Source organism: Rhinoderma darwinii, chromosome 10 (genome assembly GCF_050947455.1).
Source record: "Rhinoderma darwinii isolate aRhiDar2 chromosome 10, aRhiDar2.hap1, whole genome shotgun sequence".
Classification (NCBI taxonomy): Eukaryota; Metazoa; Chordata; class Amphibia; order Anura; family Rhinodermatidae; genus Rhinoderma; species Rhinoderma darwinii.
In genome coordinates this window covers 66,448,132-66,464,695 of record NC_134696.1, presented here as the reverse complement: position 1 = coordinate 66,464,695, position 16,564 = coordinate 66,448,132, and the positions used below count along the sequence as shown (strand labels likewise).

The following is a 16,564-nucleotide window of genomic DNA, read 5'->3' as shown; positions in this document are numbered from 1 at the left end:
ATGTGACCTTTATCTGATTGCGTCATTATTATTATTACTCCCCTTTATTTCAAATAGTTTTATTTTATTTACAAGAAGAGTGGCATTTCATTTATGAAGAGGGATGCAATTTATTTTGTATTCTCTGTATCCATTTTATACGTAGTTTAAATTTCACTCAGATGATACTGATCCCATTCAGTGAATTTTCATGCCATAACGACTACTTTACGGGCACAAAACAGTAAGAATCAGAAGAAACCTTTTTTTGATAGGCTCCCTGAACTGAGGCCCAGTTATTTGTGGAGTCAAACACGAAAGGCCGAGATTTTTCAGACGCCTGTAACAGTTGTAGTGTAATATTAAAAAAATGGGCGATATCTAGATATCTGAAAAATTGTCACTTCTTAGTACTGCAATATTTATTATAAATTCCCACATTGTTACTTCAGAGCAACGTCTGCTTAGTGCTTACCCGGTTCTTTATAACAGGAGGAAGGCTCCAGCCATGAATCTGTGATCTCCCATGCTCTTTCCAGATATGAGAACGAATCTGACGATAATGTTCATGTTTCTTCCCTCGTAATGACACAGAATCAACATCACTGATGAAGAGCAAGGACAATTATGAAACCATTACCAATATATTTTCAAGTCTGAACCCACAATTTGATGGATATTATATAATTTATCCATTATGTTATCACTTTGCTTGTAACTATATGTTGCTATTTAACTTTATAAGGTATGTTTTAAAAAAAAAAGTGATTCCAGACAGCTACAATGTAAATACCGGAGTAGTGCACTTAAACTATAGTAATAAACATAATAGCTACAATCTAAAGCTCTGTAAACATCTGTGCTATGAATTCCATTTTTCTCTTCTATGATAGGAGCAGAAACACTTAATTCAATCAGTCACATTACGGACATGTCCAACGGCAAACAAGAACGAAACACATTGACTTTAAAGGGTTATTCCCATCTCAGACATTTTTTGGAATATTAACGGGTGAACTCTCCACATAGTCACTGCACGGAATTAGTAGCCAGCGACCGCCTCACCAGGCAGGTTGTTGTCATATGACCCCCATTCTTGATATAGTTGCAGGTCCCAGAGCTGGAACCCGCATCTGTTAGACATTAATGACATATCCTGCAGATATGCCAAAAAATAACCCTTTAATGACTTTTGTTTCCGTCAGAATGACTTTACATGACATTCATTTTAACCGCTTCCTGACATCTTCCATATATATGGCGCTGTCTGGAAGGGGTTCCATCAAAGCGCAGTACAGTTACGTTGCGGTGCGGTTATGCTGCGGGCTCAGAAGCTGAACCTGCACCATCACCGCCGGGTGTCAGCTGTATATTACAGCTGACACCCTGCTGTAACGACCAAGACCGGAACTACTCTCCGATCCGGCCGATTAACCCCTCAGATGTTGCGCTCAATAGCGATCCCAGCATCGCTGGAGTGTCGATGGTTGGTATGGCAACCGAAGGCCTAACAACGGCCTCCCTGTCTGCCTTTATCTAAAAGCCTGGGTTTAAGGTCAGTGTATGACTGACAGCTCTAAGGGTATGTTCACATGGCTTATTTTCAGCCGTTTTTCGGGCCGTAAACGGTTGAAAAATGGCCGAAAAATCGGAAGCAGAACGCCTCCAAACATCTGCCCATTGATATCAACAGAAAAACGGCGTTCTGTTCCGATGGGGCGTTTTTAAAACGCGGCCGTTTTGAAAAACCTCCTGCAAAACATAAGTGCATGTCACATCTTGAGCCGTTTTTGTAGCGTTTTTTCATTGACTCTATAGAATAACAGCTCCAAAAACGGCCGTAAAAAACGCAGCAAAAAACGCGACTTGCTGGAAAAACGTCTGAAAATAAAAAAAGCTGTTTTCCCTTGAAAAAAGCTCTGCATTTTGAGACATTTTTTGCTAAGCATGTTAACATACCCTCATACACTGCACTATGTATGCAGTGCAGTGTAGTGTATTAGAATAGTGATCAGAGGTGGAGGTCAAGTCCCCAAGTGGGACAAAAGATAAAAGTTAAAAAAGTTAATAAAAATGTTGTAAAAAAATAAAAGTTTCAAATAAAAAAAAAAACGAATTGCCTTTTTTCCCCATACGAAGTATTTTATTATTAGGCCTCATGCATGCTTCCGTGTGCCGTTGAATGGCCGCTAACGATGGTTCCGTGAATCATGGACCGCACACGGATAGCTTCCGTGTGCAGTCCGTTGTTTCACGGACCAACTCAATGCAAAGGCCGGGGCTGTTCCGTCAAAAATGGGCAGGAGTAGGATTTGACCTATTTTTGACGGAACGGCCGCACAGTTCCGTTAAAACAACGGAAGTGTGCATGGTCCCATTGAAATGAATGTGTCAGGGTGCTATCAGTTAAAACAACGGATAGCACCCTGATGAAAAAAACTGAAGTGGGCATGAGGGCTTAGAAAAAAAAAAAGCAAAAACTATACATAATTGGCATCGCCACATCCGTAACTAGCCAAACTATATAACTATAATGTAATTTATCCCGCATGGTGAACACCCAAAAAAAAACCCATCTCCTAAAAAATTGAATACAAACTGATCAAAAAGTCACATTTACCCCAATAAAAACGACAGCCAGTCGCGCAAAAAAATAAATATCCCTGACACAGCTTTGTCCACGCAAAAATAAAAAAGTTATGGGTCTTAGAATATGGCGACACAGAAAACAAAGGATTTTTTATAAGTGATTTTATTGTGCAAAAGCTGAAATACATAAAACAAACTATATTAATTTGGTATTGCCATAATCGTATCGACCCGCAGAAAAAAGTTTTTGGTCATTTCCTCTTCCATGAAATGAAATAAAAAGGGATCAAAAAGCCGTATGTGTCCCAAATAAAATCTACAGCTTGTCTCGCAAAAAACAAGGCCTCACACAGCTCCATCAACCGAAAAATAAAAAAAGTTATGGTGCTAGTAATGCGGTGATAAAAAAACATCCCGATGTGCAGGCCAGAGGGGAAGATTCCTTCAGTTTCAGGACGTGGTTATCAAGGCCCTAATATTTTGGAACCAGGAAGTGGAGAGCAATAGCCAGTGGCGGAAATATAGGGGTCGCAAATGCAAACGGGCCCCGAAGCCAGTGGGGCCCTCGGCCCCACCTATAAAAAATTACTATAGTAACTGGGGCCTATGTAATAAACTACACAGGCCCATGTTACTATAGTAACTGACCGTATACTTACCCTCCTCATTCCGGAGCGCAGCAGAGGTCCTGACGTCTCTTCGTGCCATGACGTCACAATGCTCAGCGCCGCGCACAACATCCCAATGCTGGATGGAGTCAGATAGGTCATCAATGGCCGATGGGTCGGCATCCGACTGCTGGGATGCCCATCAATCAGCTGTTTTGAAGGGGGTGCAGAGCTCGTACGGGCACCGCTTCCCCTTCATCCCGGTCACTTGCTCACACTGTGAATCACAGTTTGAACAAGGGAAATGAAGGCAAAGCGGCACTTTTACGAGCCCTGCATCCACCTCATAACAGCTGACTGGCGGGTGCCCCGGCAGTCGGACCCCGACCAATTCGTTATTGATGACCTATCCTGAGGATAGGCCATCCATTTTTAGAGACTGTACAACGCCTTTAAGCCCACCATGTGGTAACCTTTGATACAGGGCCTATGTATCTTAGCCAACCACATGGTGGGCTTAGATACACGGCCCATGTGTGATCCTGTCTGATGGGCCCTGTATCTAAGCCTGCCACATGGTAGGCTTATACACAAGGCTCCGGTAGACAGTAATATAATACGGTATAAGATTACTGTCTGCTAGACCCTGTATCTAAGCCTACCTTGTGGTAGGCTTAGATACAGGGTCCAACAGACTGTATCACTCATAGGCGCTGTAGCTAAGCGTACCTCATGTGTTACTTAAGCATTTTTTTTTTACAGGTTTAGTTGTTGGACTACGTCTGGTTCAACGACTACTTCGATGACAGCTTTTTTTTATTCTCAATAAAATGGTTAATGAGGGTTGTGCGGGAGTTTTTTCAGTAAAATATTCTTTCTATTTCTTTAAAACTTTATTACTACCGCCTTAGTAATAGCCGCTGGTTGATTGACAGCGTCCATTACTAAGGCGATGCTTAATGTGAGCCTGTGCAGAGGCTAACACTAACACCTATTATTACCCCTGTACCCACGGGCCACCAGGAAAAGCCAGGTATGATCCAGTACTCGACCATCTGTAGTGATGGTCGGGCACTGGGGCAGTCAAAGGATGGTATGATTAGGTTGGGAAAGTCAAAAAAGTGGACCTTCCTACCCTGCTTATCTGCTGCTGTGTTGCATTTGGCTGGTTGTAAAAAATGCCTCCAGACCCCACATCATTTTTTTTAACAAAAATAAATAAATAATTGGAAAAAACAAATGTGGGGTTCCCCCATTTTTCATAACCAGCCAGATTCAACAAAGCAGCAGTAGCCTAGCATTGCCGGGAATACACGCACATTTTTTTGGGACTATTTCGCCTAACGTTTTAAGACCTTAGTGAGGCCCCTGGCTGCTAGTGCTGCATCGTTGGGTCACTTAGGAGACCCAGCAAAACAGCTGAAAGCTGCGGGCCGTCGGCCAAGAAAAGTAATTTGGGGGGGCGCAAGAAGAACTTTTGCACCATGGCCCATGAGTGAGGGCACCTGTAACATACCAGGACAAAACTTTCCCAGCAAAATTTCCCACACTACAAAGGAGGAAAATTCCCTAAAATGTGCAGAGTGTTACAAAAGGGGGATAAGAATGGATACCATTTATCAGTGTGACACCGGCCTGTGAATAACAGATTGCTTCACAGCGTACCACACATTTTGAATTTGAGACATGGCATCCGCAAACCATTCCAGCAAAATCTACGCACAAAAAGTAAAATTCCACTCCTTTTATTCTTAACCCTCCCATATGTCCAAACAGTTTTACCATACTCGGGAGCCATTGCTTTACAAATGCTGAGGAGCTTTTCTTCTTTATTACTACGAAAATGAAAAATGTTGATCTAAAATTACATCTTCTTGGAAAAGACCCAATAATTTTTCATTTTCACGGCTTAATTCGAATTAATTCAGCAAAAAAACTTTGGGGGTCAAAATTCTCACTATACCCCTAGATGATTCCTCAACGGGTGTAGTTTCCCAAAAGGAGTCACTTTTGAGGTGTAGTTTCCAAAATGGCTTATATTTTGGGGTGTTTCCTTTGTTTTGCTACCACAAGACCTCTTCAAACCTGACATTGTGCCTAAAACATAATATAATAAAAAGAAGGCTCCAAAATCCACTCTTTGCTTCTAGGCGGGTGTTTAAGTCCATTAGCACACTAGCGCCATATGTGGGATATTTCTAAAAACTGCAGAATCTGGGTGAAATATTTTTAGTTGTATTTCTCTGGTAAAACATTCTGTGTTAGGGTCAATGCACATGATGCGTATTACGTGCGGTTTACCACGCGTATTTGTGTGTGGCAAAACCGCAGCGTAATACAGTACCATGATAGACAATGAGAAATCCAGGAAATCTCATGTACACGCTGCAATATTTTCCTGCACGTAAATTGTTGACGTGTGGTGCAGATTTTAAAATCTGCAGCATGTCAATTTATCTAGTGTTTCTGCTTGCGAAAATCGCACCAAAACACGCAGCATAAAAACGCTTTTTTCCTGCAAATTTCTTGTGGTTTCCTGTGGTTTTGCTGCGTATTTTCCTGCAGCAAAATATGCAACGTATGCATGTAGCCTTACAGAAAAAAATTATTATAAATTAATTTCTGCAAAAAATACTTTAATTTCACTTCTACTTTGCTTTAACTGGTTGCCGACACAGGACAAGAATGTTCGTCCTGAGCAACGGGTACTTCGCACATTAGGACCACCATTCTCGTCCTGTGTGACAGCCATCTCCGCGCGCGATCGGGAGTAGGGCAACGGCTTAAATACACAGCCACGGCCCGCTCTAACGGCGGAGAGAAACATCTTCTCTCCGCCGTTAACCCCTTGAATGCAGTGATAAAGCTGATCCCTGTGACGCGATCAAAGCCCATAACTTGTATGGCCAGACAGCCCAGGGTCCATTGAAGTACCCCAGGTCTGTCTGAACATATTTTCTGTTGTTAGGGCATACTGAGGTATGCCCTAACAACTGCCTGTGTACAATCAGTACACAGGCTAATGTACTGGCATATAGATATATGCCAGTACATTACAGTTAAAAAAATCTAAATCAAAATGAAAAATCCCTTTATGGGATTAAAAAAAATAAAAATAAAAAAGTTAGCTTAAAAACGAATTATTATTATTACAAAATTATTATGTTAAATAAAAAAAGTAAAAAAAATACACAGAAATACAAATTTTTTACAATAAACTTTTTAAATAGGTCACAAAACATGAAATAATATAGACGTATTTGGTGTTGCCATGACCGTAACAACCTGTACAACAAATATATAACATTATTTATGATGATCGTTTATGGTGCAAAATGCAAAAAAAAAATGTTTAAACTGGAGCGGAACTGCTATTTTTCTGCATTTTCGCCAAAATAAAAATTTATATAGATTAAACGATAATGTATTTGTACCAAAAAATGGTACCTACATAAATTACAACTCGTCCTGCAAAAAACAAAGTCTCATACAACTACGTCGAGACGCAAAGAGGGAGATATAAAAAAAAATTCTGTCCTCAAGGCCAAAATTGGCCATGTCCTTAACCCCTTAAGGACGCAGCCTAGTTTTGGCCTTAAGGCTCAGAGCCCATTTTTCAAATCTGACATATTTCACTTTATGTGGTAATAACGTCGGAATGCTTAAACCTACCCAAGCGATTCTGAGATCGTTTTCTCGTGACACATTGGGCTTCATGTTCGTGGTAAAATGTGGTCGATATATTCAGTGTTTATTGGTGAAAAATTGCAAAACTTAGAGAAAATGTTGAAAAAATAGCATTTTTCTGAATTTAACCGGTTAAGGACTAGGCTGTTTTACAGCTAAATGACCAGAGCAAATTTCACAATTTTGCTATGCGCTTCTTTAGATGACTAAGGCAGAAAAAAGAAGGTTGGAACCAGCGCTGGGAATAATGATTCTGTTTAAAACAGGAAACTATTTCCAAGTTTTAATGTTGATTTGAATAAAAACAGTGAACAGAAAAATGGTGGTGACGGGCAGGTAATGTCCAAAAGTTCAGGGGGTGTTGAGAGATAGGCGGTAGCCTACGCGTTTCAGACCCTATCTGGGTCCTTAGTCATGGCTTGTCTAAGGACCCAGATATATCATTTTTATTTTTTTCTCTAAAGTGGACAAAATTGGAAAAAATGCAAGAATTTAGCAATTGCGTCAGTTTAGGCTAGCATTTTTCACACACGGTATGGACCACGGACAAAATTAATCTCCTTTCACATTCTTCCACTTCTCCCGTGCATGGGGATACCAAATATGTGTGCCTTATTCACTGTGCGGGCATGTGCCAGGGCTTGGCATAAAAGGAGGCTTTTCGGTCCAGGAATTTTGAATTTGATTTTATAGCAGCATACTGTTTTCTGGGGGGCCTAATGCTGCTGAAACATTAGAAACACCCCATAAATGACTTCATTCACACAAGTAGACCCCACAAGGTTTCCTTCAAGGGGTTTATCATATTTTTAGACAGTCCAGTTTTCTTTTGAAAGTTTCTTGACTAAGATGGAACAAAATAAAATTACCTTTCTTTTTAACAAATGCGTCAGTTTATGCTAGCTTTTTCACACACAAAATGGACCACGGACAAAATTAATCGCATTTCACATTCTTCCACTTGTCCTGTGCATGGGGATACCAAATATGTGTGCTTTATTCACGGGCATGTGCCAGGGTTTGGCATAAAAGGAGGCTTTTTGGCCTTTTCGGTCCAGGAATTCTGCACTTGATTTTATAGCCGCATACTGTTTTCTGGGGGGCCTAATGCTGCTGAAAGATTAGAATCACCCCATAAATTACTTCATTCACGCAAGTAGACCCCACAAGGTTTTCTTCAAGGGGTTTATCATATTTTTAGACAGTCCAGTTTTCTTCTGAAAGTTTCTTGAATAAGATGGATCAAAATAAAATTAGCAATTTTTTAGCAAATGCGTCAGTTTATACCAGCATTTTTCACACACAGCATAGACCACGGCAAAAATTCATCTCCTTTCACATTCTTCCACTTCTCCTGAGCATGGGGATACCAAATATGTGTGTCTTATTTATCACATAGAGAAGTAGGAGGGCGGACGATAGAAGAAGCTTATTTCACAAATCGCTTTTTTTCAAAGCTGATTTTACAAAACTCAGCAGAGTTTCTATAACACTTCCAAAATATCTGCTCTTGAAGCAGAAATCCCAAAATATTCATCTAGGGGTATAATGGGAATTTATTTTTTGGGGTTTTCTAAAATAAGAAATTGCAGGTTTATGCAAATGGAGCTCTCCAGCAGATGAACTTTAGAGAATATGCAAACATGACATCCACCCCCCACCCATTCCCTCCCTCACCCTTGGAGTAAAATCAGGGGAAAAATAAAAACGTAATGTAGGGCAAATATATTTTCAACGAATTAACTAAAATCTAATAATTCAGAACAGTGTGGTATTTTTTAAAACATGGCTCAATGCACAGGCCTGGTTGTGAGGGACATGAGGGACAGAAATATCGGGAATCTTTGCGGTGCCCGTCTTTTCTGCAGACGCGGCACTTTTTCTGGGGGTTGCTTCTGGTTGGTGTTGCGGGAATGCGACTGATGAAGTGTCTTTCAGTCAGTCCCGTGACATCCTCAGACTGGGGGCATTCTCGGGTGTCCTGAACATCAAAAATGAGGCCGTCAATAATTTCTTCCTGAAAATCCAGGTATGTGTCTCTGCCTCTGTTTTTTTTGTAGAGCACAAATGAGTTGTGGATGGCCACCTGTAACAAATAAATGGCCACTTTTTTGTACCAGGTTTTAGTTTTGCGTTTTACTAAATAGGGCTGTAAAACCTGGTCGCTTAAATCCACCCCCCCCCATGTACTTGTTATATTCGGACACGCTCACTGGTTTGTGCTTGTCCGATGTTGCCCCCCTTTCCCTCACTGCCACTGTTCCTGCGGTATGAATCGTGCTTAACACATACACATCTTTGCGATCCCTGAACTTGACCGCCAGCAATTCTTCAGATGCATAAGCACAGGAGTCCCCCTTTACCATGCGCTTCCCCACTAATTGCTGTGGAAAACCAATTCTGTTTTTGCGCATGGTACCACATGCCCCAGTCCTTGCAGCATGCAAATGCCTAAACAGGGGCACACTGGAATAAAAATTATCACAGTACAGGTGGTACCCCTTGTGAAGCAGAGGCTGCATTATCTCCCACACGATCTTACTGCTGGTGGAAAGATCAGGGGGGCATCCAGGAACATTTATTGAGCGGTCCCGCCCTTCATAAATTCTGAAGGCGGTGGTATATCCTGACCCGCTTTCACACAATTTGTAGAGCTTAACGCCATATCTTGCCCTTTTTGAAGGTAGATATTGGCGAAAGCGAAGTCTGCCATGAAAGTTGAGGAGGGATTCGTCCACACTTACATTCTGCTCAGGGGTGTAGAGTTGCAGAAATAAATTATTCAGGGAATTTATTAGCGGTCTTATTTTGAACAACCGATCCCGGTTTGCATCGGTACTTGGGGGGGCCTGTGCGTTGTCATTGAAGTGGAGAAACCTCATTATTGTCTCATAACGAGACCTGGGCATTACTGCAGAATATACTGGGGTGGCTTGGGCGGGTCTTGTTGACCAGTAAGACCTAATGGAGGGCTTTTTGACAATACCCATATTTAGGGTGAGCCCCAAATTTTTTTTTAATTACAGCAAATTGGTGGGCGTCCAATCTCTGGCATGGGTGGATGAAGGTTTCTGCCTTATATATTGAGTGGCATATAAATTTGTTTCGTGGACAATCTGATTTAGGATGTCGTCCGTTATAAATAAATGGAAGTAATCCATTTGGACAAAATTTGTATTGTCCACGGTTATGCCAGGAGTGGCAGTAAATCCGTGGATTCTAGGCCCAAAAGATGGGGCAGGTGCCCATACAAGAGCCTGGACTGAAGGGACCAGGCTGTCCCGTGCTACAGCGCTACTTGGCCCTGCGCTTTCAAGTTCTGCAGTTTCAACTGCATCAGGGACAACGTCCCCTGAAGATGAACCTGAAGTGACGCTGTCATCGTCACTACCTAAAACAGGTTCCATCTCGGACGCCATCTCTGATGCGGTCTCCGACTCAGACCACAGCATGGCGTATGCCTCCTTGGCGCTAAACAACTTCCTCGCCATAACGTAACTAACACTAACTAAACAAATTGTTTTTTTTTTTTGTTTTTTTTTTATATAAAACACACAAACTAACTGCTATATATATCTACACTACCGCTAACAAAAAAATAAACCGCTATTGCTATATATATTATATATATGTGGATATATATATAATTATATACTCCCTACCTGCCTATTCTAATAGAATAAAAGATAGAAAGGTAGATATATAGAAAAAAAGATAGATGGATAGATAGATTGTATAGATAGATAGAAATCTATCTATACAGAGAATGTTTTAGAGTGTAACTGTATTTTTTGTGTAACTGTAACTGTAATCTTCTGGCAGCAATTCTCCCGAGTCTCTTCTTCTCCTCAAACTGAAACAATGTTTGAGGAGAAGAAAAGAGGCAGGAGATTTACTGCCAGAAAAGTCAAAATAAAACAAATGTGGTCGCTGTGATAGGTTTTCACAGCGACCACATGTTCAGGGACCATCAGATTGGTCCCTGATACTCTGCCCAGTGCCCAAAGCTGTTGGTAACAGCGTGGGCACAGGGCTGTGTGCACGCGATCGCGTGCACACTGTTTTCTATGCAGAAATGCATGTGATCGCTGTGATTGGTTGTCACAGCGATCACATGTTCAGGGGCCAAAAGATTGACCCCTGACATTCTGCCCAGTGCCCATGGCTGTTAGCAACAGCCAGGGCACAGAGCTGTGTGCACGCGATCGCTTTAGAGACCCTGACCCTGACCGTATATTTACGGCCAGCGGACGGGAACCTGTTAAATGCATCTGCTTGTAAAACAGACGGTTATACCACCCAAAATAGTTACTAGTTCACATTTCCCATATGTCTACTTTAGATTGGCATCGTTTTTTGAACATTCTTTTATTTTTCTTGGACGTTACAAGGCTTAGAACATAAACAGCAATTTCTCATATTTTTTAAGAAAATTTCAAAAGCCTTTTTTTTAAGGTACCTCTTGAGTTCTGAAGTGGCTTTGAGGGGCCTATGTATTAGAAACCCCCATAAAACACCCCATTTTAAAAACTAGACCCCTCAAAGTATTCAAAACAGCATTTAGAAAGTTTTTTAACCCTTCAGGAATTTCACAGGAATTAAAGCAAAGTGGAGGTGAAATTTGCAAATTTCATTTTTCTTGCTGAATTTCAATTTTATTCATTTTTTTTTCTGTAACAAAGAAGGTTTTACCAGAGAAACACTACTAAATATGTATTGTCCAGATTCTGCAGTTTTTAGAAATGTCCCACATGTGGCTCTACTGCGCTCGTGGAATAAAACACAAGCCCCAGAAGCAACAAAGCACCTAGTGCATTTTGAGTCCTCTTTTTTATTAGAATATATTTTAGGCAGCATGCCAGGTTTGAAGAGGTGTGGAGGTGCCAAAACAGTAGGAATCCCACAAAAGTGACCCCATTTTGGAAACTACACCCCTCAAGGAATTCATTTATGGTTGTTGTTACCATTTTGACCGCACAGTTTTTTCACAGCACGTATTTGAATTGGGCAGTGAAATGAAAAAAATGTAATTTGTTCCAATAAGATGTAATTTTTTATCAAAATGTCTTATTTTCACAGGGAACAAAATACTCCATTTTGTTGCCCAATTTCTCCTGAGTGCAGAAATACCCCATTTGTGGCGATAAACTGCCGTTTGGGCCCATGGGAGTGCTCAGAAGGGAAGGAGCGCTGTGTGTTCTTTGGAGTACAGATTTTGCTGGTTTGGTTTTCTGGTGCCGTGTCGCATTTTCAGAGCCCCAGAGGTATCAAAAATGGAAACCCAACAGAAGTGACCCCATTTTGGAAACTAGACCCCTCAAGGAATTCTTTTATGGGTAATGTGACCATTTAGACCCCATAGTTTCTTCACAGAACTTATTTGAATTGGGCTGGGAATTAAAAAAAAAATTTTTTTCCAATAATATGTCATTTTAGCTCAAAAATTCTTATTTTCACAAGAAATAAAATACTCAATTTTGTTGCCCAATTTGTCCTGAGTGCGGCAATACCCCACTTGTGGTGATAAACTGCCGTTTGGGCCCATGGGAGGGCTCAGAAGCAAGGGAGCGCTATTTGTTCTTTGGAGTCCAGATTTTGCTGGATTGGTTTTCGGGTGCGATGTCGCATTTGCAGAGCCCCAGAGGTATCAAAGCAATAGAAACCGACCACAAATGACCCCATTTTGGAAACTACACCCCTCAAGGAATTCATTTATGGGTGTTGTGACCATTTTGACCCCATAGTTTATTCACAGAACTAATTTGAATTGGGCTGGGAATGAAAACCAAATAATTTTTGGCTGAAAATTTCTTATTTTCACAAGAAACAAAACACCCCATTCTGTTGCGCAATTTGTTCTGAGTGCCGCAATACCCCATTTGTGGTGATAAACTGCCGTTTGGGCCCATGGGAGGGCTCAGAAGGAAAGACCACCATTTGGCCTACTGGGGATTTTCTAGTGCGAAGTCATGTATGCAGAAGCATCTGAGGTACCAGTACAGTTGAAACCCGATAAAAGTGACCCCGTTTTAAAAACTACACCCTTAAGGCATTCATCTAGAGGTGTAGTGAGCATTTTGACCGGAGACCTACACCCCATAAACTGTAATGTGGGTTCTCCCGGGTATGGCAATACCCTACATGTGGCTGTTATCAGCTGCCTGGGCACACAGCAGGGCTCAGAGGGGAAAGACGATGGGGGATAAGCTGTGCGGAGTGCATCAGGGTAAGTAAAATTGGGGTAAATTCTAAACCAAGGGATATATGATAAATTTTAAAACACTCTTCCATACAGAGCTCTGGTTATTCGGGACACGTGTCACATTGATATATTGTGTCATCCCTTATCGCCCTCTTATAGCAGACTTTGCACCTCTTTTGACTTTTTCCCTTCTTGCCAGTTTGGGGAACTTCTCCTGGAAAGTGTTGCCGCCCTGGTACGATGCGTGTGGCCTCGCTTCTAGAAGTACTGGGTGCCACCCCTTTTTGGTCGCTAAAGATTAGGTTCTTGATAATCACCTCTTGAAATTCCAGGAAAGTTCCCATCTGGCCTGCACATCGACGTAGCACGTACGCATTGTACAAAGCCATCTGTATGATGTGCCCGGCCAGCTTCTTATACCACACCGCATGGCGCTGCAGGGCTTCAGGATTTGGTCTGACAAGTCCATCCCTCCCATGTACCTATTGTAGTCCAGGATGCAGTCTGGTTTGGGGGTGGCCTTTCCTTCATATATCCTAAACCTGTAGGTATACCCTGATGCGTTCTCGCACAGCTTATACATCTTCACGCCATACCTTGCCCTCTTACCCGGCAGGTACTCGCGGAATTGAACCCTCCCTTTAAAATGTACCAGGGACTCATCAATAGAAATACACTTCTCGGGGGTGTATGCTTGGGAAAACCGGGCACTGAAACGGTCTAATAGGGGTCTCCGTTTATACAAACGGTCAAAACTGGGGTCATTTCGGGGTGGGCACGGCTCATTATCAGTATAATGTAAGAAGCGAAGTATTGCCTCATTTATTTATTTTTTTAGGTTACAGTTCAGTTCTGAAGTTGCTTTGAGGGGCCCATATATTAGAAACCCCTATCAAACACCCCATTTTAGAAACTAGACCCCTCAAAGTATTCACAACAGCAGTTAGAAAGTTTATGAACCCTTTAGGTGTTTCACAGAAATTTAGAGCAAAGTAGAGGTGAAATGTACATTTTTTTTTTTGTCAGAAAATCCTCTTTATACCATTTTTTTTATAACACAAAAGGATTTATCAGAGAAACGCAACTCAATATTTATTGCCCAGATTCTGCAGTTTTGAGAAATATCCCACATGTGGCCCTAGTGCGGTAATGGACTGAAGCACCGGCCTCCGAATCAAAGGAGCACCTACTGGATTTTGAGGCCTCTTTTTTATTAGGCACCATGTCCGGTTTGAAGAGGTCTTGTGGTGCCAAAACAGTGGAAACCCCCCAAAAGTGACCCCAATTTGGAAACTAGACCCCTTGAGGAATCCATTGTAGTTTTCTTGGGGTCCATGCGGCTTTTTGATCAGTTTTTATTCTATTTTTAGGTGGCGTGGTGACTAAAAAACAGCAATTCTACTATTGTTTTTTTATTCAATTTTTTTTTACAGCGTTCACCGTGCGCTATAAATGACATATTCACTTTATTCTGCGGGGCGATACGATTACGGCGATACCAGATGTTTATAGTTCTTTTTATGTCTTATGGCGTTTGCACAATAAAATACGTTTTGTAAAAAATCATTCACTTTTTGTGTTACCTTATTCTAAGCGCCAGAACTTTTTTATTTTTCAATCAATAAAGCCGTGCGAGGACTTATTTTTTGCGTAACGAACTGTAGTTTCGATCAGTACCATTTTTCGGTACATGCGACTTTTTGATCTTTTTTATTCCATTTTTTGGGAGGTGAAGTGACCAAACAATTGTGATTGTGGTACGGTTTATTGTTATTTTCTTTTACGGCGTTCACCGTGCGGGATAAACAACAAAATAATTTTGTAGTTCAGGCCGTTACGGACGCGGCGATACCAATTATGTATAGTTTATTTGTTTGTTTATATATTTTTATTAATAATAAATGACTGATAAAGTAAAAAGGGGGATTGAAAAACAAGTGGTTTGTATATCAAGTGGAGTTCCAAAAACCGGAGTTGAAAAGAGGCGTTAAGCCCCAGTAAGTACTCTTCTTCTTTTTCTTTTTACATTAACAACTGTTCGCTGTTTTTTTTGTAACTGGGATAATGGCCAGCAAGATTGGAGGTTTTCTTCAGTGCACAGTTTGCCATATGTATGCACAACTGGAGCCTGAGTTCCAGGGTGAATACCTCTGTGGCAGATGTGAGCATGTTGGTCACCTGGAAGCTCGTATTAGAGATCTGGAGGAGCAAAATTCAACACTGAGGAGGATAGACAATCTTGAGCGAAGCATGCTGCTCACGGAGCATGCAGTTAGTGGGTTAGAACTGGAGGGTGAAGACATGGGTGAGCAGGATCAGGTAAGTAGCTGGGTTAATGTAGTTAGGGGCAGTAGAAAGGGGTCAAAGAAAAGGAAGGCCGATCCGGTTTCTGACATTCCAACCAAAATTTCCAAGTTGAGTGATGATGCGAGGGTGTCGGTCTCAGAAATGGCAGCCCTAGTGGATACTGATCTCCCTAACAGCCGGGAGAACAGCCCAGCTAGTAGTCGGCGGGATGGTAATGCAGGTAAGCCAAGACAATTGATAGTCGTAGGGGATTCTATAATCAGGAAGACGGATAGAATAATTTGTCGCCAAGACCACCTCAACCGAATGGTTTGCTGTCTCCCTGGTGCCAGGGTTCGGCATGTGGTGGAACGGGTGGACAAATTGCTGGGAGGGGCTGGTGATGATCCAGCTGTCGTGGTCCATGTCGGTACCAACGACAGAATAAATGGTAGGTGGAGGAGCCTTAAGAATAATTTTAAAGAACTCTGCTACAAGCTGAAGGGAAGGACCTCCAAGGTTGTATTCACAGGAATACTGCCTGTGCCATGCACATCACAGGAAAGACAGCGGGAGCTAAGGGAGTTAAATGCATGGCTTAAGTCTTGGTGTAGAGGAGAAGGATTTGGGTTCCTAGAGCACTGGGCTAACTTTTCATTGGGGTACAAACTGTATTCTGCAGATGATTTGCACCTAAATGGAAGGGGGTCCGCTGTGCTGGGGGAGAGAATTCTAGCTGGGGTGGCGGAGTATTTAAACTAGGGCTGAGGAGGGAGGTCAATGTAGAAAAAAAAGGGGTAGCCAGGTTAGAGAGGGGTCAGACTATATTGGTGGGGGGAGAAACAGAATGTGGGGAGAGGACTAGGCAACAAGATAAGGAGATCCTTTCGTTACAAAACAGCAGTGTAAAAAAAAATGGCCAAATAATGTCAAATCACATTTCTGATAAAAGTGAAAAACTGACAGGCAAGTTAAAGTGTATGTTCACAAATGCCAGAAGTCTAGCAAGCAAAATGGGGGAGCTGGAGGCCTTGATACTGGAAGAAAATATAGATATAGTTGGTGTTGCTGAAACATGGCTGGACTCTTCACATGACTGGGCTGTAAATCTACAGGGTTTTACACTGTTTCGGAAAGACAGGACAAATATGAAAGGCGGTGGTGTATGTCTGTATGTGAGAAATGATATGAAGGCGAGTGTGAAAGAGACAAT

The 16,564-nt window shown here is 41.7% G+C and overlaps 1 protein-coding gene across 2 annotated transcripts in view; it reads right to left on the bottom strand.

Annotated features, from left to right (window-relative positions):
• The window catches only part of LOC142662106 (C-Jun-amino-terminal kinase-interacting protein 3-like), a 381,524-nt gene that overhangs the window by 86,906 nt on the left and 278,054 nt on the right, over positions 1-16,564 (bottom strand). For both annotated transcript variants that reach the window (XM_075840017.1, XM_075840018.1), the window contains exon 15: positions 455-584. In XM_075840017.1, the coding sequence (XP_075696132.1) occupies positions 455-584 (130 nt within the window). The remainder of the gene's footprint in view (positions 1-454; positions 585-16,564) is intronic.